At 43.9% G+C, this 25365-nt stretch overlaps 1 protein-coding gene and 1 pseudogene across 1 annotated transcript; one reads left to right on the forward strand and one right to left on the reverse strand.

The window, feature by feature from the left end:
• Window positions 1-4162: 4162 nt before the first annotated feature.
• Window positions 4163-5107, reverse strand: LOC122734009 (olfactory receptor 13H1-like). Its single transcript, XM_043974692.1, has one exon. The coding sequence runs from the start codon at window positions 5105-5107 to the stop codon at window positions 4163-4165; it is 945 nt and encodes a 314-aa protein (XP_043830627.1).
• Window positions 5108-7192: 2085 nt separating this feature from the next.
• LOC122734010 lies at window positions 7193-21525 on the forward strand (annotated as a pseudogene).
• Window positions 21526-25365: the final 3840 nt, after the last annotated feature.

Here is a 25365-nt window from a genome sequence, read left to right on the forward strand (position 1 = left end):
CTGAATCCAGGGCCAGTGCTTTACCACTGCGCCATCTAGCTACCCCAAGTTCATTCATTCTTGTGCCTTTTATCTATTCTATTCTGTATAGCTTCTCCACTTCCTTCCTATGTGCTGCTTGCTTGGATAAATGTGTTTACTTCCTATTCACTTTTTGTGATGCTTCGTGGGAAGAGGCCAAGTTGGCCAGTGAAAGGCTGGGACAACTCTCCTCACTTGAAACTAGTCAGTTGTTTTGAGGCCCTAAATCAGCAATATTTGAGGTGGCAAAAATCTCATCAGTACCCACTGCCTGCTGTGATGGGTGAGCAGAGTGATGAACTTCTCCCCAAACCTCCATTTAAGGAGGCTGCCCAGGCCAGTTGCACCCCTTTGGACTTTTCCATCAGTCCTCTGAGCCAAGCACCCTCCCCCCTTTCAATTTCCTTTTGTGTGTTGTCTTCTCCCACTAGATGGTAAGCTAATTGAGGGTAGAAACTGTCTTTTTCATATTTGTCTCCCCGACACTTAGTACAGTGCCTATAGTAGGAGCCTAATAAATGTTGAACAACTGACTGGCAAATAGATCGAATTGTAGTCTAGTACCCCCTTAGGCAGTTGGATGTTGGACATCACATCCCTCTGGCAACTCCTGTGGCAGCACTGGTGCCAAACTGTATTGGCTCTGCCTCTCCTTTGGATCCACCAATGTCGCAGAAAGGGAAAACCTGCTGCATGGGCAACAGCTTGTTTTCCATATTGATCCACCCAGGCCAGCGCCCTGGAGAGGACACTGCAGCTACTCCTCATGGGGTAGATACAACACGGGATGCGGCAGTTACCGGTTATAAGTCACTCAGGAGCTGCGGCTCCCGTATCGGACTGCACAGCCACACTGTGGCCTGTGGCTCTTCAAGGTGCTGATCCATGGTCGTCCTTGACTATTGGAGGCCTACTACTACCCCCTCTCCAAGCCTGGGAATGGGCAATTCCCAAGCAGAACCCGTTTCCTACTGCCCTCCTGCCAGGAATCTCTGTTTTCCTTGGAGAAAAGTTGTCAAGATTCTAGCAATATCTCTATAAGTGCCTTGTTTGGAAAACTCGTGTAGACATACTTGTCTATCTTATTTGGGTGCACACACACACACACACACACACACACACACACACACACACACAATCTTGCATTTGTTACAAAGGTTTTCCAAGTCTTCTTTTCCTCCTCCAGATTTCACCTTCTAACCATAGGTGTCCTTCAGGATTTTGCCCTGGTCATCTTTTCTCCTCCCTCTATATTCTTGGGGATCTCATCAGCTCCCATGGATTTAATTATCATCCCAATGCTGCCCTAACTCATTTCCTGACCTCCAGTCTCACATCCCTAACTGACTTTCAAACATCTGGAACTGGATGTCCAGTGGGCATCTTAAATTCAACATGTCCCACCTGGATGCATTATCTTTCCTCTTAAACCCTCCTCCCCCTTCTTCCCTATTACTGTCAAGAGCATCTTCCTAGTCCCCTAGACTTGCAACCTAGGATCCATCCTGGATTCTTCACTATCTCTCACTTCCCCCCCCCCCCATCTAATCTGTTGCCAAGACCTTTGCAACATCTCTTGAATCTGTCTCCTTCTGTCCTCTGAGACTGCCACCTCCCCTCCCCATACAGGCCCTCATCATCACCTCACACCTGGACTAATGCAACGGCCTGAAGGTGGGTCTGCCTGCCACAAGGTTCTCCCCATTCCAATCCATCTACCACAATAATTCTGTTAAGTGTCTGGAGCTCCACTTGTTATATAACATTTGAGAAGAAGTTGCTTCTCTTTTACTGGGCTATCTGTGGTCAGGGTGATACATATATTTGGCTTCTATTGCTAAATGGAAATGGTAGATTTAGTGGTATACTCATTAAGTCTCTCCAGTGTTACAGTTCTTCATAAACAGGTGAAGATTCTGGCTGAGACAGAGGCCTCCTCTGCCGGCCCAGTGGGATCCGACTTAGAAGGACCTGGCTCCTGAGGAACACCATTTTGCTGGGTTGGCCAATGGCTCCATCTACTGAGAAGTATAAGCAACGTGCACCTGATCAGAGTCAATGCCTCACACCCATGCTTGCCCTAATACCCACAAAGTGGTCTTCCTTTGGGGGAAGCTCAATTGAGCTACACCAGTCAGACCTCTCAGCCCTAGCTTGGTGCCCAGGGCCCATGCTCAAAACCAGCCACCACCATCACCACTGCCTTGGCCCATTATAGCCTGAAGTACTGACTCTCTTTTCATGCCCGTGCAGATAGCCTGAGCTCTCATTGTCATGTAGAGGGTCAGAGGCAGAAAGGGTGCAGGAGTACACATGGAGGCACAAGACAAGAAGTCCTGTAAATTGGCCCATGAGGGTCTCTAGGTAGTAGTAGGAGTGCCAGGCTGGGCAAGGCATCAAGGGCAATGCACAGGGGCAAGCCCTTGACAACCTTTCTCCTACTTGAAGGCCACAGTTGGTACTTTCCCCACCCTAAGCCTTCTCTTCTCCAGTGCCTTTGACCCAGCATTACATACATGCAAGGCCCTTTGTCATCTGGTCCCCCGCTCCCCCATGTACTTCCTTGTTGTTAATTAAGCATTGAGTCAAGAAGCATATATTAATGATCTGCTCAGGACCAGCCACTGTGCTAAGTGCTGAGAATACAAATTTTTAAAAGTTCCTGCCCTCAAGAATCAACTGATAAACACTGATTAAGCACCAGCTATGTGCCAGGCACTGTGCTAAATGCTGGGGATACAAAAAGGCAAAAGACAGTCCCTGCCCTCAAGGACCTCACAGTCTAACGGGGGAAACTCAAGAACCTTATGTTGTTCTATCAGGATAGACAATGCAAACATGAGAAGCACAATAAATCACAATACAATACAGAAGATACAGAACAAGAAAAGAATAAAAACTCACATTTCCATAGGGGTTACATGTTTACAAAGTGCTTTGCCTATATTTGAGCTTTCTGGCCACCCTTGGAAGGAGGTGCTATGACTTTCATGCTCATTATGCAGGTGAGGAAACAGTCTCACAGAGGTGACTTGCCCAGGTTCACACAGCTAGGAGGCATCTGAAGTGGTATTTGATCTCAGGTTTTTCTGACTTTGGGACCTTATCAATGACTGTCCCAGAACCAAAGCCCATAACCCCGGTTATGATTACTATTGTCTACATTCTTTAGTTTGACAATCAAGGTCATTTGCAATCTGACTTCCATCCCATCTCTCTTCTCCTTTTCCCCACTAAAAATCCTGAAAAAGTTGGCTCTAGGGTCAGGTAGGTGGCGCAGTGGGTAGAGTACTGGCCCTGGATTCAGGAGGACCTGAGTTCAAATCAGGCCTCAGGCACTTGACACTTACTAGCTGTGTGACCCTGGGCAAGTCACTTAATGTTCCTTGCCTTGTCCCCCCCCCAATAAAAATAGACTTTACAAAAAAATGCTTTAAAAAAATCCTTTCCTGAGAAGCCCCATTGGAAATAATGATTTTCTACCATAGACCCTGAATAACATACCACTCAAACTTCCTTTATGCACTCATCATGTTTGGTCTTGGATTTCAGTAATCAGTTGCCCTATTGAGCTGCCTGCTTCATGAGGAGGAGTATGGGGTCATTTTGCATGGCCCTATCTTTCCTAGGTCTTAGTGTACAGAGCTTTGTCCATAGTAGGTGCAGAAACGATATTGTTGAATTGAATTGCACTCACCTGCTGAGCCTTAACTCCCACTACTCTCCTTCAAAACACTCTGGGTTCCAGCCAAACTAGACTATTTTCCATCCTGAGAAACCTGCATGCTTTGCCTCATACTCTCACCTCCTCCTTAATAGCTGGCAAGATTGCATGAACTAGAACTAAAGCAAGCCCTGCAGTTGGGGGTGTGGGGGTGTGGGAAGCTGAACCAACCTCCAGTGTGGGAAGATGGCCCTGACACTGGACTGTAACCTCCTGGAAGGCAAGGGACATCTTATGCATCTGTATCTCCTCATAGTGCCTACTGCCATACTATGTACTCAGGAGATCTTTTTACACGATTAGTTGGGCATCCTGTGACCCAACTATTGGGGAATGTTCAACCCTACAAATCCAATCCCATCACAGCCAGTACTGAACTCAAGTTGGCCTGTCCACTGCGGGGCATCGTCACAGTATCTACCACCAAGATTTTGTCCGTAAGGTGACTTTTCTGAGGGCAGATTTCATGTCTTTGTTTCTTAAGGTGTAAATAAGGGGATTTAACATGGGGGTCACAGCTGCATAAAATATGGAGAAGATTTTGTCTTGATCTTGAGATTCTTTATTCTGAGGCTTCAAATAAATGTAGATGAGTGTCCCAAAGTAGATGGTGACCGTAGTCAAGTGGGAGCCACAGGTAGAAAAGGCTTTGAGCCTAGCCTTTGTGGGGTGGATTCTGAGGACTGCAAGAAGAATGCGCAGGTAGGAGGCCAAGATGAAAGCCAAAGGCACTGGCATGGAGATGGTGGCAGAAGCCATCATCAGACTCTCCAGCAAGGTGGTGTCTGAGCAGAGCAATTTGAAGATGGCTTGGACTTCACAGGAGAAGTGGTTAATGGCATTTCTCCCACAGAAGCTGATGGGCACTGTCAAAATTGGGATAACAGTGACCAGGAGTGCCACTGTCCAGGAAGCTGAGGCCAGTCCCCTGCAGACTCGAGAGCTCATGACCACAGAATAGCGCAGCGGGGTGGAGATTGCCACAAAGCGGTCATAGGCCATGATGGCAAGGAGGAAGCATTCAGTCAGTGCCAAGAAGGCTCTGATGGCAAGCTGGCTAAAGCAGTCATTGTAGGAGATGGTGGGGAAGTCCCATAAGGCATTCATCATGATAAGGGGAACAGTGCTTGTGGAGAAGAGAAGATCTAGGAAGGATAGGTTACTGAGGAAGAAATACATGGGCGTATGGAGCTGAGGTTCAGCCCACACTGCCAATATGATGGCGCTGTTGCCAAGCAGTGTCACCAAGTAGACAAAGAGCAGTGTCCAGAAGAGGGCAATCTGAGATGCAGGCTGTTGGGACAGCCCCACAAGAATGAACTCGGTCACCTTGGTGTGGTTGCCAATCTCTTGGTAATTCATTTCATAGTGCCCGTGGGCAGGTGGCTAGGGAGGGCACAACAGCAAATCCCAGTTCTTTAGAAATAGCCAAAGGGGGGCAGCTAGGTGGCGCAGTGGATAAAGCACCGGCCCTGGATTCAGGAGTTCCTGAGTTCAAATCCGGCCTCAGACACTTGACACTTACTAGCTGTGTGACCTTGGGCAAGTCACTTAATCCCCATTGCCCCGCAAAAAACAAACAAACAAACAAACAAAACCAAACAGAAATAGCCAAAGGGCACAGTTTGTCAAAGCATCTCTTGTCTGACACAGACTTCAAGAATTCTCATCAGGGCTCAGTAGGGCTGCGAAGTCAGTAGTGTTGGATCTCAAGGGAAGTCACTGACTTGTTTTTTTCTAAATGTCAGTTTGTGTCGGATTATTATTTGGGCATCCAGGTTCATGTACTTCTTCGGCTGCCAAAACACACTTTCCTCTTCCCCTTGTAGTGGTGTATTGTTCCCAAGGGTGATTCTCAATGTTCTTGAGAACCTGCAGTCTGTAGCCACCCATGAGAGGGAAATGTTTTTTTCCATTCCTTTTCCCCAAAACCTGGATATGGAGCAAGCTGAAAAGGAAGAAGAGGCATTCTGTGAAAATCTCCATCCCCAACCTTAATGTTCTCCTAGTTACTTAATGTTATTTAAGCCCTGCTTGTGAAGTCATGGCTTGTTTGGATAAAATGAGCTTTGCTACTATTTGCCAGGGTTGCATACACAACATCAAATCTCTCTTGCTTGATTAAAGCAATGCAATTTTGCTTCCTGTCTTTCACGAAGGTTTTGTGGGGTCAAAAAAATTCCAAACCTTCCCAGTTACTCAGATTTGAAACCTCATCATCACCTTTGACTCTCAACCCCACCGTCTGATCCATTTTTTAGTCTCGTCCTTTCTCTCTTCACAACATCTCTGGCACTCAGCCTCTTATTTCTGCTCACATTGCTCTCTTGGATTATTGTAACACCCTCCCCATCAATCTTCCTGCTTCCCAGCTCTCCCCTTCTCTAATCCAGCCTTCCCACTGGGGCTGCTGAAATAATCTTTCTGCCTGATGTCTGATCATGTCACTCACAACCTTCCCATGGCTTCTTAGCACCTGCTGGCTAAAATACACAGTCCTTAGCCTGCTGTTTATTTCTAGCATGCCACAGTCTGCCTCCAGCTTGCTTCCCCAGCCTTCTTTCACAGTGGTCCCATCCCGGTGCTAGCTCAAACAAACCCTATAACTAGTCAATCCCCAAACTCCAAATGCTCCAAGGAGTTAATGTTCCTCATTGTTGCCTTTTATATTCCTTATCTTCTTCCTCCAACCACAGCTCGGGGTCAGCCTCTTTTCTGTAGCCTTCCCTCATGCCTCAGCCATTTGTATCCTCTCCTCCTTCAACGTTACTGGTCTCTCCTTTTCCCCTTCTGCTTTCTACTTGGAAAGAATTGCCTGAGTTCATGTCGTCTCTCCTAAGACAACGGTTCTTGCCCTTTGGTGTGTCCTGGATCCCTGGAGCAGTCTAGTGAAGCCTGGGCAAGTCACTTGCCTCAGTTTCCTCTTCTGTAAAATGAACTGGAGAAAGAAATGACAAACTGCTCCAGTATCTTTGCCAAGAAAACTCCAAATGGGGACATGGAGGGTAGGACACAACTGAACAACATCCCCAGTAATTAGCACAATGACTGACATGTAGTTTGTTCTTAATATTTTTTAAACTGTCCTCAGAACGATGTACTTAAATGCATATGGCAAAAGACACAGGACTTCAAGGAAGCCAATGATATGAAATACCCTTATCAGAAAAGATTGAAAACCAGGCATACAAGTTTCCTGCATGCTGAGAGAGAAGGGAAGCTCCTCCAGGAGCAAGACTGTTCCCTTTTTAGCTTTGGATTCCATGGGCAGCACTCTCAGGGAAACTGAGTTTAATTGACTGGGGCAAGTCTTTTTACCTCTCAGTTTTCTCATCTGTAAATGGGAAGATTGTACTCAGGTCCATTTAAGTCTCTTTTTGGAGCCCATCTTTCATTGCACCATATGCCCTAAATGGGCTTTGGAACTGGTGGGTCCCCATCCCCACAATGGCGATACGGACTCAAACACAGAAAGATTTCACCTTGGAGTCCCCTGGGAAGGAACAGGACAAAGCCAAAGAATTTGGATTTCCAGTTCAAACCTGGGTGCAAATGTTATTCCTCCGACATCACTTTTGAAAGGAACAGAGATTTGGGATGAGGCCAACTCTATTGGGGTCAAAGATCACTTGTCAAAGAAGAATTACTCCAAGTTCAAACATGAACTGTGGTTTCTACCAAGGCTCAGTGCCCTCAGCACTGTCCTGGGTGTCAGTGAGCTGGTGGCCTGCTTAATAGTGAGACGGGTCAACCTCCTTGAAGCCTGAAGAAGTGCCTCAACCTCTCTTTGTGGCAACTAATTCCTCATGGATTTCTGTGAAGTTCTGTTTCTCATCTGGGGTGGCCTGGCTCCTCATAGCTGAGGGGGCACCCTGTGAGAATAGCACTACAAGTGTTGCAGGATTGCAACAGAATGGACACTTTTTTCTTGCCCCATCCCCCCATTGGTTGGTTGTCAGGTGGTGCTGGCCACCTGGGAGAGAGGCAAAGGCCCACAAGCTAGGAATTGGTGAAACCCCAAGGGCTGTGGTGTGCTGCAGAGGGGCTGTCTCAGGGGACCTGAGTTAGAATCCTGGCCCTGCCACAGGCTATCTGGGTGACCCCTCTCAGGGCCTCAGGTTGCTCATCTCTAAAATGAAGGTGTGAGACTTTGGTTTTTGGGGGTTTGTCTTTTTTTTTTAGTGAGGCAATTGGGGTTAAGTGACTTGCCCAGGGTCACACAACTAGTAAGTGTTAAGTGTCTGAGGCTGGATTTGAACTCAGGTATTCCTGACTCCAGGGCCAGTGCTCTATCCACTGTGCCACCTAGCTGCCCCCAAGGCGTGAGACTTAAAGACCTCTGTGCCCCCCTCCAGTTCTGAACCCATGACCCTTTATGCTGAACAGGCTAGCAGAGTGGAAAGAGCTCTGTGTTTGTTGTCAGAACCCTCACTCCCTCATTCTGTCTCTTGCCACTTATATGACCCGCCTCATCCCTTCTCTCCCCCGGGGGCCTCAATCTCTTCCTTTGTAAAAGGAGGTCCCTCCTAGCTGCTCAGGCTGTGATCCTCTCAGCTTTGCTGAGAAATGTCTTCAGATGGAAATTTGTGCGACAGAGTTCCAGGGCAGTGGCCAGTCCCAAGTCAGACTCTGGGCTGGCCATATTGGGGCATCCCCGGTGAGATGTGCCCTGTGGTCACTGGATGTCTTTGGTGTTCCAGCCCAACAGGAAGCAGATGCTGTCAAGGTGTGCTGAGTGTGAGAAGGCAATGGAAGGAACCCTTGGCAAGTGAAGCCCAGAGGAAGTAATTAGAGACTTGGGCTCCCTCCACAACAGTGGGGAGCCGGGACTTTCCAAACCTCTGGGGGACCAAGCAGCCTGGCTCCTATTGTCTGCTCACAACATGTATGGAGAAGGAAAGACCAGAGAAGCCCTCTCTGAGTTCTCAAGGCTAATTCTACACCCAGCCTGCCTAGGGAGACCCAGCCCCACCAATGCTTGAAGAAGCCCCATCCATCCAGAAAGCCCTGGGGTCACGTGTTAAGTTCTCACAGAATTAGAGAATAGGTTGGAAAGGAGGGAGCTCAGAGGCTAGTTATAGAAAATGGAAAGTATAGGAAGCAATGAAGTGTGAGATGGTGGGAAGGCCTGGATTATGGGAATGGCAAGCAGAGGAAAAATGTGAGATACAGAGACAGAGACAGAAGAAAGACAGAGAAAAGAGACAAAGACTGAGAGAGGAGAGACAGAGGGACAGATAGAGGCAGAAAAAGAGAAAGACAGAGAGACAGAGACAGAAAGACAGAAACAGAGAGACAGAGAGAAGACAGAGACAGAGAGAAAAACAGACAGGCAGAGAGAGACAGAGACAGGAAGAGAGAGACAAAGACAGAGAGACAGAAACAGGCAGAAAAGGAAAGACAGAGACAGAGAGACAGGACAGAGACAGAGAGAGACAGGCAGAGAAAGAGAGAGAAGACAGAGACAGAGAGAGAAACAAAGACAGAGAAGAGAAACAGAGAGAGACAGAGAGACAGATAGAGGCAGAGACAGAGACCAAGAGGAGAGACAAAGACAGAGATAAAGAGACAGATTAGGGCTTTGTGACTTCCTGGATGTGGCCCTGGGGAGAGCTAAGAATCAAGGATGAAACTGAGGCTTTCAGCCTAAAGGATGCTGGTAGGACTGACTCAATTGGGGAAATCACTGGAAGGAGTAGCAGGTTTTGGAGGGAAGATAATGAGTATATTTTGAGATCTGTGGCACAGCCTAAGTTGGGTCCAACAACAGTCCTCTGCCTTCAGTTGTGTCTCCTGCCTGGTCTCCCCGCTCCTGTGGGAAGAGGAAACATGCCACTTCATCGCACCAGAGTCTCCTGCTTTGGTGGTGAAGGGTCTCCTGCCTGCCTCCTGCTTCCTGATGTAACAACATTCCACTGAGCAGGAGACCCTCCAGGGAAGAGGAGATAGGCCAAGCTGTCAGATCTCCAGCCTGGCCTCCTACCTGGGGGAAGGGGATTAACACCATGCCTTCAGCTCCAAGTACTGGTTTCCTCTCCTACACAGTCTAAGGCTTTGAGGGGACTCCACCCTGAGGCCAAACTCCCATGAACAACCAACCTTTACCTAAACTCTTCCCTAAATGATTAACAAACTCCTTCTTGGTCCTACCCTCCCCATCTCAGGGATTCTGAAACACCCTCCATCATCATTCAAAGCCCATTGCCAGATCTCTTATTCCCAACCACCAGATCCCTCAACCCACACTCCCTGCCCAATATCCTGCTCTAAAGTTACCACTGTGCTCTCTGGCATATGTGCTCTGTGGGCAACAAAGTTGCTTTCATCTTCCGTCTTTTCCTTTCCTACTGTTTCCATCTTCTGGCTCTCAATGACGCCTTGGCTTCTCCCTCATGACACACTCTTTCCAGCACTGGCCGCACTTTCAGTCACCCTCCTGGACTCACTGGACCAGGCAAGGGAGTTGGATTCTCCTTGCCCCCCACTGACACTACCAAGTGCTCTCTCCCTACCTCCAGGTGTCAGTAATCTCTCCTCCTTTGAGCTTCATTCACTCTATATCCATCACCCAATCAGAGTTCCAGTTGTGACTGTCTATGTGCCTCCAGAACCCTCCCTGTCAGTGAATTCAGGGCCTGGCTCCCAGCTACACATGACGCAGAGCACGTGAGCCTTGGTCTTTCTAAAGGATGAAACAGAGACTTGAGATTTCTGGCTTTTTTCTCCTCCACATTTTTGGGGTTTATCTTCTTTGTTTTTGTTCCCCTTTTCTCCTGGGTATTGCTCATGCTAGGAGGGCTGCCCAATAAAAACTTGAGATCTGCTTCTTCCAAAGTGGGGAAGAAAAGGATTAGGGTTTGGAACTGGCTTTTGGTCTCCTTCGAATTTTGCTTTGGTTTGTTCATTTGGGGTTTTTTTGCCTTTTCCCCTTTCTCCCTTAAAAATAAAAGAAGCAATAGTACTGCCCATGCCGGGGGAATGTCCAGTCAGAATCCTAGAAGCATTTAAATGATGGACAATCCTCTAGAAGATCCCTAGGACCTTCCCACGAGTGGGTGGTATGTGATCGGACCAGCGTTTGCCAGATGCTGCTTCTTTCCTCACACCCACAACCAGGGAAGACAAAACTGTCCCCAGGGCAGGATTGGCCCTGTCTTTCCTGAAGCAGCTTCCTGGGGGCATAGAAAATCCCAACCATGTGGTCTCTTTTTTTCTGGGCAATGAGGGTTAAGTGACTTACCCAGGGTCACACAGCTAGTAAGTGTTAAGTGTCTGAGTCCGGATTTGAACTCAGGTCCTCCTGAATCCAAGGCCAGTGCTTTATCCATTGCACCACCTAGCTGCCCCCTCATGTGGTCTCTCAGATTTGTTGGGTGCCTAAGACCTCAGAAATCACCTGATGACTTACTGACCAGGGGTGATGAGGGAGACTGGCACCGGAGAAGTCACATCTCACTGTATCTTTATTGCATGTCCTTGCTATGTCAGGGCAAAGCCAACCACCTTTTGTAAAGATGCAGTGACTTACTCTGCCACTCATTCAGTGCCAAAATTGAGCCTAAACTAAGAGAATGCTGGCCCTAGAGTCCACCTGCAACAGGAGACAGACATCAGGACTCAGTTTCAGGGTGATGAGCAGGTCCCTGGACTTGGTCACCAGGGAAGTGGCCAGGAACAGTGCAAAGGTAAAGCTTTTCTCTTTCTCTTTGTCACTGGACAGGCTCAGGAGGAACCATTCAAAGACAGTGGTTGGATTTAGCCTTTTTGTTGACTTGCCAGAAGGCAGCACAATTTGTGAACCAAGACCAGAGTTGCTTTAGGTACCCAAACAATGTTCATGCTTATAATTGTCCCCATTTCTGTCAGGCTTGAAGGTTTAGAGAGTACTTTTCTCACCCTCCGCACTGCAACCTGCCTCTCTACCCAGGTCACTTCCTGGACAATCAGCCATAGCCTTCACATTCCCCCACCCTTATCCAGAGCCTGCTTGCAAACTTGACTGCTCAAGCAGAACTGGGCCTAGACTGGAGTCATTGAAGGGAGGCTTCACCTTAGTGAAGACCTTTGACTCTCTTGTTAATCAAATCACCTTGCATCATTGCCTCAGTTCCACCTTCACATGAAGGAGTCCAGTTTCCTGAAGAGGGTAATAGCACATGACATTTGAGGAGTCTTCCCTGTCTAGGACCCCAAAGAGAAGGACAATAAAGGGATGAAGGAGATGAGCTCAAAGGAATGAATAGGAATGGGTGAACAAAAATCAAAGGGATGAAGGCAGCTGAGACAAAGAAGGAAAAGAACAAAGGGGTCAGGTGAAGAGATGGAGATTTCAGGGGGTGGAAAGAGGCTACAGAAAATGGGAAAGTGAGGGGACCAAATCTGTGGGACTCTCTGCTGCTTAAAGCTAGACTGAGGAGAATTGCTCCTACTGAATTGGAGCAATACTTCTTTTGCGTGCCTCTTCAAGTTTTCCTTACAAGAGCCCCATGTGACAAGCATTGCGTGCATTTTACTGACTAGGGAAACTGAGGCTCCCAGAGGTAAAAAGCCTTGCCCACAATCTTCCAGCTCGTTAGTGTCAGAGGTAGGGTTTAAGTCCAGATGGCATAGATTGCTATCCAAGACCTGAGAGAGTGTGCCGGGCTCCTTTTTCTTAACGAGGAGAAGCAAAGCTCTGGACAGTGGCTAGAGTTGACGCTGTGATGACCCATTCCTTGCCCCTGGCCTGGAAGCCATATCTTACCTGTGGGCTCAGTCAGCTCTCATCACCTCACCAAAGGTCTTTGGACCACTGAGCAAACTCTGTTCTTATGATTCAGAAGGGCTTCTGCCCACAGCTGCCAACTCACTGCCACCTTTTCTCTTCAGATTCAGGGCTGAGTTCTTGGTAGGCTTAAGGCGCATGAAAAACAAGAGCTATTGCCTTCTGATCTGGGTGGGGCTGGAGGAGACAGGAAGAGTCTGCTGGGACCAATGCCCTGTGCTCTTCTCAGCATGGAGAGTCCTGGGAACAGATCCCCCCAGCTGCTCATTAGAGTCATCTCAGTCACCTGGGAGGACCTGCAGCTCAGAAGTAAAGAAGTGGCCTCTAGTGATGGACCTCATTCTTGCTAAGGGGCAAGGAAGGACATTAGCATTTCTCAAGGGCCTACTGTGTGCCAGGAACAAATTAGGAATGTGGCTCTATAAAAATATCCCCAACTCCACTTTCCACAACCACCTAAAGCCAAAGGAACCATCAATAACAGGCCTTCTTTGAGTCTTTTGCTGGCCTGCATTGTTTCTTCATTCATTTCTTCACTCTGCAAACCTCTATATGATACCTCACAGAATCACAGAATCTGAGTGAGAATAGGCCTCCAATTTCTCCAATGCAGACTCAGTAGCTTTAAACAGAATTAAGTGCTGAAGTAGAAATCACCTTGTGCTGGCCCCTGAGAGCTCGGTATTTTAACTGGGATTTAGGACAAGGAAAGCCTGCACAGTCAGCACTCGGGAGGCAAGGCAAAGATAGAAATGTGGGCACTCACATTGGCCTACATGGTGGCACGGTGTCTGCTTCAGAGTGACAGAATGCTAGCTTGGGGTGGCTGGCAGACTGCTGGACACTTGTCCAAAGTGAGGTGGTATAAACGAAGGCTGGTCAGGGAACTGGGATGTACACAAGTCAGCCAAAGCTTGATCCTGAAACCACCAGCTTTTAGCACCAATACTCCCAAGTTAAGTGTCTCAATCATGGGCAAAAAGGAAAGAATTCTCTCAGGTGGTGATGTTACAAACAAATCAGCAAAACAAACACAAACAAATCAAACGAGGTTGAGACCCGGCACAGTAGGCCTTAGATGCTAGCATCATCTGCCTTGGGGGTGGGGCTTAATTGAATAAGAGATAGGACAGGAACAAAGAGAAAAAAGGCAGGAAAGAGGGAGCACCCATGAGTAGAGGAAACTGAGTCAGGAAACAGTCAGACTGAGACACAAAACATAGTCTAGCTTTATAGTGGAGGCAAGAGACAGAAACAAGGTGGGGGCCTAAGGAGCGGGGGAATGACGTGGTCAGAAAAATCACTTTGGGGAGGTATTGGCAAAGAGGGGCACTTAAGGCAGAGGGCCCAGTGAGGAGTCTATTGCATTAGTTCAGGCAAGAAAGAAGGGATCTAAACTGGTACAGAGGCTGTACCAGTAGAGAAGAGGATAGATGCAAGAGATGGGAGGACGTGGAATCAAAAAGTCTTAGCAATGGGGTAGGATGAGGGAGGAGAAGGAAGAAGAGAGGATAACACTGAAATTGGGAGCGTGGGTGGCAGGAGGGATATTGGTGGTGCCCTGGACAGAAATAGAGGATTGAGAAGAGGGGAAGGGAATAGAATGACTGATTTCTGTTTTGGACATACTGAATTTGAGATGACAGAGATTGAGATGCGATTGGGCTAAGGCTAATACCTGACTGGAGCTCAGAAGAGACACTAGGACTAGATAGATAGATTGGGCACCATCTGCTTGGAGATGCTAATTGAGCTCATGGGAGTTGATCACCAAGTGAGATGGTGCAGAGGAGAAGAGGAAGAGAAGAGGGCTTGATATAGATCTGAGGTGTTGGGGGACACTTAAAGTTAGGGGTGGGACATGAGTGAAGTAAATCTAGCAAAAAAGGAGTGACCAGACAGGAAGGAAGAGAACCAAGAAATAGCAGTGTCTCCAAGACCCAGAAAGAAGAGAGTATACAGGAGGAGAAGGTAGCTAATGTCCTCAAATGCTGCCGAGTTACCAACTAGCATTCACATACTACTTCAAGGTTTGACAATTTATATGTCGTTGTTACTATTTGTTTTTTGTTCTCGGGGAGAACCATGACATCAGGAGGTAATGTCAACTTGCAATGGATTGGATTGAAGTGAGGAGGGGCTAGGCAAAGTCACCAGCCTCACTCTCTCCTCCAGAGCTATCTGGGTCCAGTGCCAGGATACAGATCAGGACTACTGGAGATAGCCCCAAATGCAGTGGAAGACCTTGGCCTTTTAAGCTTAAGACCTTTCACAGGTCTCAATCTGCCTGAGGCAACACAAATTCAGTGATAAAGACTTGGTAAGAAAGGAGACAAAAGGGCAGCTAGGTGGCACAGTAGATAGAGCACCAGCCCTGGGGTCAGGAGGACCTGAGTTCAAACCTGGCCTCAGACACTTGACACCTACTAGCTGCGTGACCCTGGACAAGTCACTTAACCCAATTGCCTCACAAAAAACCAAAAAACCAACAAAAAGAAAGGAGACAAAAAAATACATAAAAGGGGCGGGGACCCTCAGGTAGGGTTTCTCTCCAAAAGAGATAGGATGGCTATTTAGGTCCACTCTAAGCCATCAAAGTTATGTTAGGATGAGACTGGGGAAAAGTCTGTCAGATTTGACAGTTAAGAGATCATTGGTAACTTTGGAGAGAGTCTATTGGATGGTGGTTTCAAACAGTGAGGGGTCTAGAAGTGAGCTGTGACCATTATTCCCTCTTTCCTGCTGTGAGGGAGGAGAGCTGATTCTTTGTGTAGTGCCATAGGGAGTACTCAGTTCCAACTGGGAATCATCTCTCATCTTTCTCTAGCACTTTCTGATTACAAAAGTCTTGTGTCATATCAACAACATTGTGTGATGATCAACTGTGATAGACTTAACTCTTCACAGCAATGCAATGATCCAAGACGATGCCAAAAGACTTATGGTGGAAAATGCTCTCCACACTCAGAAAAAGAACCGTGGAGTCTGAATGCGTATCGAAGCAGATTATTTTCACTTTGGTTGTTGTTTTGTTGTTAGTTGTTATTGTTCTTGTTTATTCTTTCTTGCGTTTTTCCCCCTTTTGTTCTGATTCTTCTCTTACAACATGACTAATGTGGAAATATGTATAACATCATTGTAATGTATAACCTATATCAAATTGCTTACTGTCCTTGGGAAGGGGGAGGGAAGGGGGGGGGGAAATCTGGAACTCAAAAAATATCTTTACGTATAATTGGCAAAATAATTTAAGTGAATAAGTAATTTTTTAAAAGAAAAAAAGGCATGTTGTTTTATCCTCTCGCTAACTCTTTGGAGCAGTCAGGGTTGCCATTTTGAGTCTTTACTTGACAGACAGGAAAACTGAGGCAAAAAAGGGGACTTGCCCTGCTTTGTCACCAGCTCTTCTAATCCTGTGCCTGGAACAGACTTATATCGATCAAGGGAATGACCTCCGTCTCCACATACTTGCCTTTGTTTTCTCCTCAGTAAGGAGGACTTCTTGTTTGAGAGTGAGAATCCACCTTAAGGATCCCAGCCCTGACTCCTTAAACATTGTGCCCTGCTCAGACTTTCCCCTATTAGGAAGCCGTATGTCAAGACCTCTGTGGACTTCAGTTCTCTCATCTGTAAAATGAGTGTTGGACTACACAGTCTCTAAATACCCATCCAGGTCTGACAAGCTACTGAATTTCTCTGGGCTTCCTTTTCCTCCCTTGTAAAATGAGACTGTTTGATGAGAGGGTCTCAAAGTGCCCTTTCTGTTCTGGCAAAAGCTGCTTCATTTCTGTCATCTCACTTTTTACTCTTGTAAAATGACAGGGCCAGCCGACATGATCTCTCCAGCTTCTCACAACTCTTTCTATTCAAAGTTAGTTAATAGCTTCTTGTCCTGCAAAACTCATTGGGCTGTGGTTGAGGCTGGAGACAAATGTGATTTCCTGCTCTACGAGAGAGGGGCCTCTGCACCCGCAGCTGCTTCTTGTCCTCCCTGGAGGGGACTGAATTCTTGGAATGCAAACCTCTTCCTTGAGCTCTCAAGCACCATAAATGCACAAGGCTCTGTTTCCATAACATATGCCTCCATCATTATTGAAGCTGCCCTGCCCTGGGCCCCTCACATGCCTGCCTCACCTAGACTGTAGCCCTGGCTGCATCACTGGCTGCCTCCCTAGGTCTTGGAGGACAGTGTCCTGCTGGGAAGGGGATATAGCCATGCAATCAGAGAGCCAGAGGCCCCAGCAGCCATTCTGCCAGGAGACTCAGGAATTATGGTGATCTTAGCACCCTCTACCCATAGCTTTCACATTTTCATTGATGTTATCCCAAATTGGGACATGGAGAGCAGGCGTTCAAAATGCAAGGCTTTACGTTGCTTTTAAAAATAGCCTAATTGGGAACTATCCCAAAATATTATAAAAAGTAAGCTCTCTCTCTCTCTCTCTCTCTCTCTCTCTCTCTCTCTCTTCACACACATACCCTATTTTAATTAATTTAATTTTAATTCCCAATTATATTTTAATCTGGTTTGGGCAAAACTTAGAAGTGTTTCTGGATACATGCTGCAAGGGCTGTGTGTTTGACATATGTGCTCTAGAATCATGATTGGTCATTGCCTTTCTCAGAGTACTTAAATCTTTTGAAGTTGTTTTTATTACATTGTTGTTGTTATCTCAGATATTGTTCTCCTGATTCTGTTCACTTCATTTTGCATCAGTTCATATAAGTCTTTTCAAGTTTCTCTGAAACTAGCCCTTTGTCATTTCTTATAGCTCAACAGTATTCTTTCAAAATCTTATAACATAACTTGTTCAGTCATTCCCCAATGGATGGGCATCCCCTCAGTTTCCAAATCTTGGCCACTGGGGGGAAAAAAGCTGATTTATATATATATATTTGTACATATGGGCTCTTTCCATCTTCCTTTAGTCCCTTTGGGATATAGACCTAGTAGTAGTATCACTGGGTTTAAAGATATTGCTCTATTTGGCCTCAGGGCTCAGATTAGAACAAAGATCTAGGTTTGAGAATGTACAAATTGGTACTCTGAAAGCTAACACAAGAATGATCTTTATTACTATGTGGTGCAGCAAGCAGGCAAAAACAAAAGCACATACATGCACACACATTATATGGCAATAAAAATAGACAAAGATTTGGCCACATGAGGGGTAATACAATGTCAAAATTTCAGTACATGCTCAGAGTGGGGTCTGAGTAGGGAAGGATTATCCCTTAAAGATGAATTTGGTGAGAACAGGTAATCAATGCCAGATATGGGACGGGGCATTCCTAATCAGACCCAGATGTGATGGGGAAATTCCCTAGGTTGCTTATCATACCAGACTCTGGTGGGGGAATTTCCTAATTAGGACCAGAAATTGGATGAGAGTCCAAATCTGTAATCAAGGATTCCAGAAATGGGTGTTGGCATGCATCTGCCACACTCAGTAGGAGCCTTGTCCAAGCAAGAGCCATTTTACATGTTTGACAGAGGGTCAGAATGAGTCAGGACAGTGGAAAAGTACAGGCTATCTGTCATGATTTTCTCAATTTGGTTCAGTTCAATAAACATTTTTTAATGTCTACTATGAAGCAGGCATTATGCTAAACTCTGGGCATACAAATCAGTCCCTGCCTTCAAGGAGCTTACAATTTACCAGGGAAAGACAACACACAAAAGGAAGCTGGGAAGTGGGAGGAGGAAGAACCATCAGGGGGAACCAATGTTCCAGGAAGTTCAAACCAAGCGGGGCTGAAATAGAAAATGGAGAGTTATCTGGAAAGTCCAGATCCCAGCCCTCGAAAAAGAAAGCTTTGGTAGTACTCTACTCTCTAACCTTCTAATCAGGAAACAGAGGAGGCTAAAGAAGTTTAGAAGGTGTTGAGTATGCAAAGCTGAGTTAAACAACACCATGATGATGAGATTTCAGGTGATACATTTTTTATGTTCATTAGGACCACTTAGCCTAAGTGACTCCATATTGAAGTCCTATCACTTAAACTACAAAATCAAACATATTTCTTTTTTAAAAAATTAATTAATTTATTTTAAATTTTATTTTATTTTATTTTACATATAAGGTATTTTATTTTTTCAGTTACATGTAAAGATAGTTCTCAACTTTTGTTTATACAAGCTTTACAATTTCAGATTTTTCTCCCTCCCTCCCCTCCCTCCCCCCCCTCCCCTAGACAGCAGGTAATCTGATATAGGTTATATCAATATATCTATATATCTATATACATATAGATATATAGATATATATTTATCTATACACACATATATATACACACATAATAACATTAATCCTATTTCTGCATTAGTCCTGTTATAAGAGAAAAAATCAGAGCAATGATGAAAAACCTCAAAATAGAAAAAAAAACAACAGCACCAAAAACAAAAGAAATAGTATGGTTCATTCAGCATCTATACTCCATAGTTCTTTTTTTTTTCCTTGGATTTGGAGATCCTCTTCTATCATGAGTTCCCTGGAACTCTTCTGTACCATTGCATTGGTGAGAAGAATCTAGTCCATCACAGTAGGTCAACACTCAATGTTGATGATACTGTGTACAATGTTCTTCTGGTTCTGCTCATCTCACTCATCATCAGCTCACGCAAGACCCTCCAGGTTTCTCTGAACTCCTCCTGCTCATCATTTCTTACAGCACAATAGTATTCCATTGTATTCATATACCACAACTTGTCCAGCCATTCTCCAATTGATGGGCACCCCCTCAACTTCCAATTCCTTGCCACCACACAAAGAGCAGCTATAAATATTTCTGTACATGTGGGTCCCTTTCCCCTTTCCATGATTTCTTTGGGAAAAAGACCTAAAAGTGGTATTGCTGGGTCAAAGGATATGCACAGCTTTATCACCCTTTGGGCATAATTCCAGATTGCTCTCCAGAATGGTTGGATCAGTTCACAGCTCCACCAACAATGCATTAGTGTTCCAATTTTCCCACAGCCTCTCCAACATTTATTATCTTCCTTTTTTGTCATTTTAGCCAATCTGATAGGTGTCAGGTGGTACCTCAGAGTTGTTTTAATTTGCATCTCTCTAATCATTAGAGATTTAGAGCATTTTTTCATATGGGAATAGATAGCTTTGGTTTCTTCATCAGAAAACTGCCTGTTCATATCCTTTGACCATTTCTCAATTGGGGAATGACTTGGATTCTTATAAATTTGATTGAGTTCCCTATATATTTTAGAGATGAGGTCTTTATCAGAAGTACTGGCCTCAAAAATTGTTTCCCAGCTTTCTGCCTCCCTTCTAATTTTGGATGCATTGCTTCTGTTTGTACAAAAATTTTTTAATTTAATATAATCAAAATCATCCATTTTGCATTTTATAATATACTCTATCTCTTGTTTGGTCAAAAACTGTTCTCCTTTCCAAAGATCTGATAGGTAGACTATTCCTTTCTCTCCTAATTTACCTATGGTATCACCTCTTATGTCTAAATCATGTATCCATTTTGACCTTATTTTAGTATAAAGTGTAAGATGTTGGTCTATGCCTAATTTCTGCCATACTATCTTCCAGTTTTCCCAGCAGTTTTTGTCAAATACTGAGTTCCTATCCCAGAAGTTGGAGTCTTTGGGTTTATCAAACACTACATTACTAGTGTCATTTACTACTGCATTTCCTGAGCCTAGCCTATTCCACTGATCTACCACTCTATTTTTTAGCCAGTACCAGATAGTTTTGATGATTGCCGCTTTATAGTAAAGCTCCAGGTTTGGTATCGCTAACCCACCTTCCTGTGAATTTTTTTTCATTATTTCCCTGGATATTCTTGATTTTTTGTTTTTCCAGATGAATTTTGTTGTTATTTTTTCTAGCTCTATAAAATAATTTTTAGGTAGTCTGATTGGTATGGCACTGAATAAGTAAATTAATTTAGGCAGTATTGTCATTTTTACTATATTAGCTCTGCCTATCCATGAGCAATTGATATCTTTCCAATTATTTAGATCTGATTTGATTTGTGTGAAGAGTGTTTGGTAGTTGTGTTCATAGAGTTCCTGGGTTTGTCTTGGCAAGTAGACTCCCAAGTACAAAATCAAACAACATATTTCAAAAATCACAATCATTGGGGGTCCTGTGGCTCTGCTGTCAGGGAGGAGCCACCACCACTTGGGACTGGGCCTTTAGGTAAGAGAAGATGGCTGACCTTTCCAGTGCTGTGGAAAGAACACAGAGATCTGGAAGATAAAGAAGCTCATCGAGAGCCTGGAAGAGGCCCACAGCAATGGCACATTGATCATTCCTCCCAAAGACTGGATTTCTCAAGTGGCAAAAAAGTTAGCAGATGACGTTGGAACTGCATCCAGTATAAAATCTCACATAAACCACTTTCCATTCATATAGCAAAGACTCAAACTCTATAACAAAGTATCTCCAACAGAAGGAAAGGAAAATAACTTTGAACCTTTCAAACCAATCAATACATTATTGTATCTGTGTGACAACAAATTTCATATAGAGCTTCTTACAGCACTGTCTAATGATAGCAAGTTTGGCTTTATTGTGATATACTCTTTGGCACTCTGCAAGAAAACACAAGAGAAGTTCTGCACAAATTCACTGTGAATCTCCCAAAGAAATACAGTATGGGAGGTCAGTCTGCCTCGTATTTTGACCATTTTGCCTCTTTATGAATGGGAAAATGACACATCTATGGTAAGGAAGGTAGTAGAGACTGTGCAGCTGTTTGCTTCTGGGGAAAAAGTGAATGTGGCTGGTCTTGCTTTAACTGGATCAGCTGACTTCAAAACTGAACTGTCAATCTGATATGTTTGATTAGGGATTGCAATCCAAAGTTTTCAAATTAGTTGCCATTTTCAATGGTGGTGAAAATGGATTCAATAAAGCAATGGAGTTGTTTACTGAAGTCCTCTACAACACAAAATTTATTTGAGAAGAAACTAATAGGATAATACTTTCATCAGTCTTTTTCCATTTTTGTCAACTTTGCCAATCTGATGACAGTGAGGTGACATCTCAGAGCTGCTTTGATGTGCATTTGTCTAATTATTAATGATGTGGAACATTTTTCTTTGGCTACTGGTAGCTTGGATATTTTTCCTTTTAAAACTATCTGTTCATATTCTTTGGCCATTTATTAGGAAATGGCTCAGCCTTACACATTTGGATCGATTCCTTATATTTCTTGGTAATGAGATCTTTATCATAAAAATTTATTTCCCTTCCAATTATAACTTCATTGGTTTTGTTTGTGTGAAGATTTTGAATTTTATGTAATCAAAATTGTCCATCATTTTATTTTCTATGAGCTTCTCTATCCCTTGTTTGGTCATGAACTGTTCTTCTGTCCACAGATCAGAAGAAAACTATAAACATAATATACCATATCCTCTTTCATTTTATGGGTGAATTAATCTCATTCCCATTCACAATTATGATGGTTAATTGTGTATTTCCCTCCATCATATTCTTTTATACTTTCACCACCCCCTTCTTCCTGCCCCCTCTTTACACAGAATAAGAGAGTGGTGTGAGAGAAGGAATATGTTTATTAGTAGTGCTCTATGCTTGCTGCAATCTCATTCTGATTTCTTGCCCTTCTTGTTCCCCCCGCCCCCCAGACTCAAGTCACAGGTTTTAGCCTTTCTTTCTTTCCTTTTAAATCCCTCTTTACAATCCACTGTCCAGGGTTAGAGTGTATTTTGCTCATGGCTAAAACTGCCCTTATTCTATCCTTCCTCTTATTTTCTCCTTTATCTTCTCCCTCTTCCCTCCACTTTCCCTCTCGAGTTGAATGTATGTCTATATCCAACTTTGTGTGATATGTGCTTTACTAGTTCAGATGAAAGGGTTGTTCCAGTGTCATCAGAATCTCCCATTCCTTCCTCTTGGTTTTTCTAGTCTTCTGTTTGTACACTCTAATAATGTTAGCTAATTTCCCCCATCATCCTCTCCCTTTCTTCCTTTGAGTATTCCTTTCCCTTTCCCTTTCCTTTCTTTATCATCAGAACATAGAAAAACCATTTCCAGGGATTCTGTTTTAAGAATATTTCAAATTCCAACTTCTAGCATATTTATAGATGTATATATCACATACCCTCCCCTCTATTAAATTTTACAAGCTTGAAGACATGGATTATATTGTTTGTCATCTTTGCATTAGTACATAGCCTTGTTTGATCAAGCATGTTGAATCAAAACAATATCTCTAAATGAGACATTGAAATAATCATTTCAAACATTTAAGAGCCAAATTAAGACCCAACAAACACAAATTCAATGTGTTAGCTTCCAGAGAAAAGTGAAGCCATTAGGTAATTCAACAGCCTGTTCATCTGAAAATGTCACCAGAAGCAGAATCTTCTAATCTGTTGAGTAATGATGGAACTTAGTTGTGACTGACACCTATGCTACTTGTAATGAATCATAGAAAGGCTAAGAATGTTTTTTTCGGTCTGGATAGATCTCTTAGGGGTTATGTTAAGAAATGGCTGCTTCAAGCAGCCTATACAGCTTTCATATAGGGGATCTGGAGTCAGAAAACCTGACATTGAATATAAACTCTGCTACTCACCAAAAAGTGACTTTGGATCAGCTCTTAACTGCTTGTAGACTCAAGAGATAACAATACTTGATTCAAAAACAAGAGAACATACAAAAATGTTTTGTAACTTTCAAGGACTACATGGATGTGGGTTATTTTATCTTGTGCCTTATATCTATTAGTTTTTTGATAATGCCATTCAAATTAATGACTCTCTCCCTCATGAATATCCAAAGATCTTTATTGTACTTCTCTTACGTATTTTTCAAAATTATTTTATTATAGCCTTAATAATCATTAACAAATATGAACATGTCAATATATAAAGAGCCCAAAAGAAAATTGTATATGAAACTGTGGATTTTTGTTTTACATAGTTTTATAGGCATATTAAATTTAACATATTGGTAATAAAATTGCCGTGTGCATTTGGGCCTTCTTTCAATTTTCTTTATGTACTTTTTTGGTCAGGGCAAAGGGGGTTAAGTGACTTGTCCAGGGTCACACAGCTAGTAAGTATCAAGTGTCTGAGGGCAGATTTGAACTCAGGTCCTCCTGAATCCAGGACCGGTACTCTATATGCTATGCCACCTAGCTGCTCCTCTATGTATTTTTAAATGTTTAATCAATGCTTTATTTTTTTCTTTACTTCTTATTCAGATCTATACCTGACCACTAACTCCTCCTGACTCTGTCCTGAAGCTGTCCCTTCTTTCAAAAATAAATAGTAGTTGGGGCAGCTAGATGGCACAGTGGATGGAGTACTGGCCCTAGATTCAGGAATACCTGAGTTCGAATCCGGCCTCAGACATTTAACACTAGCTGTGTGACCCTGGGCAAGTCACTTAACCCCAATTGCCTCACCAAAAATAAATAAATAAATAGATAGTAGTCAAACAACAAAACTCAATGCCCTGGCCATGTCTGATAAATGTATGCTTTATTTTACATCACTAGTCCACACCTCTCTGTCAAGCAATAGGAGGCACGCTTCACTACTGGTTTTCTGAAGTTGTGAGTACTCATTGCATTGATAAGACATCTTGAGTCTTTCAGTATTTCTTCTCCCACCTCATATTATGGTGACTAGCATGTAAGAGTGGAAGCTACGTTGCATTGCAGATAAAGTGTTGGTGCCGGAGTCAGGAAGACCTGAGTTCAAATCTTACCACAGTTATTTACTAGATGTGTGACCCTCAGAAAGTCATTTAACCTCCGCCTCAGTTTCCTTTTCTGTATAATAGCACTTATCCCTCAAAGTGGTTGTAAGGATCCAGCAAAATAATATTTGTGAAGCACTTTGCTAACCTTAAAGCATTATATAAATGCTAGCTATTGTTATTAAATTGTTCTCCTAATTCTGCATGTTTTACTCTGGATCAGTTCATACAGATCTTACCAGGTTTCTCTAAATCCCTCATATTCATCATATCTTAGTACACAGTAATATGTCATTACGTTCAGATATCACAATTTGTTTAGTCATTTTCCAGTTGATGGATATTCATTTTATTTTCAATTCTTTACTATAACAAGCAGTGCTGCTAAATTTTTTTTACACATAGGACCTTTCCTTATATCTTTGACTTCTTTGGAACCTGTTACTGATGTTGCTGGGTCAAATTTTCTTTGTGACTATAATTCCAAATTGCTTTGCAGAAGAGTTGGATCAATTTATAGCCCCTCCAACAATTGTCATTTTCCTAATCTTATGGGTATGAGGTAGAGTTTCAGAGTTGTTTTAATTTTCATTTCTCCTGTTATTAGTGTGTAATGAGGGTTTTAAGCTTGGAGCATTTTGCAGAAGACTCTCCTGATTGGTTGAGCGAATGATGACTCAATGTGTTACTGCTTGTGTGAGAGGAGAGTTGGTCCCAAAGCTTTAGAAAGGAGAGACATTCTTCATTCTTTGTTCAAGAGGGACACTTGTGGGTACAATTTTGGGGAGAGAAATAAGGCTTGGGGGACTGGGAGACATGTTAGAGGGGATAGTATCCCAGCATGTCTCAGACTTTCAGCTTGCTTCTCTAGAGACTTTGAGGAATATCCCCCTCTGTTGAGATCAAGGACTCTCCTCCCTCTCCCTTTCCCTCCCTTTCTCTCTCCCTCTCCCTCTCTGTGTTGAAATTTGTTGGGCCCTAACCTCTCTGCTCACCTCCAATTTCACATCTCCAACTGTCCTTCAGATATCTTGAGCTAGGTGTTAAACTCAACATATCTAAAAGCGATCTCATTCTCTTTTGCCTCAAACCCTCCCCTCTTTCTAACTTTTCTAACCACCATCCTCTCAGTCACCCAGGCTAGTAAC

This window comes from Dromiciops gliroides, chromosome X (genome assembly GCF_019393635.1).
Source record: "Dromiciops gliroides isolate mDroGli1 chromosome X, mDroGli1.pri, whole genome shotgun sequence".
Lineage (NCBI taxonomy): Eukaryota > Metazoa > Chordata > Mammalia > Microbiotheria > Microbiotheriidae > Dromiciops > Dromiciops gliroides.

Coding starts and splice junctions, on each gene's coding strand:
- LOC122734009 (XM_043974692.1), bottom strand. CDS start 5,107: ATGAATTACCAAGAGATTGGCAACCACACCAAGGTGACCGAGTTCATT.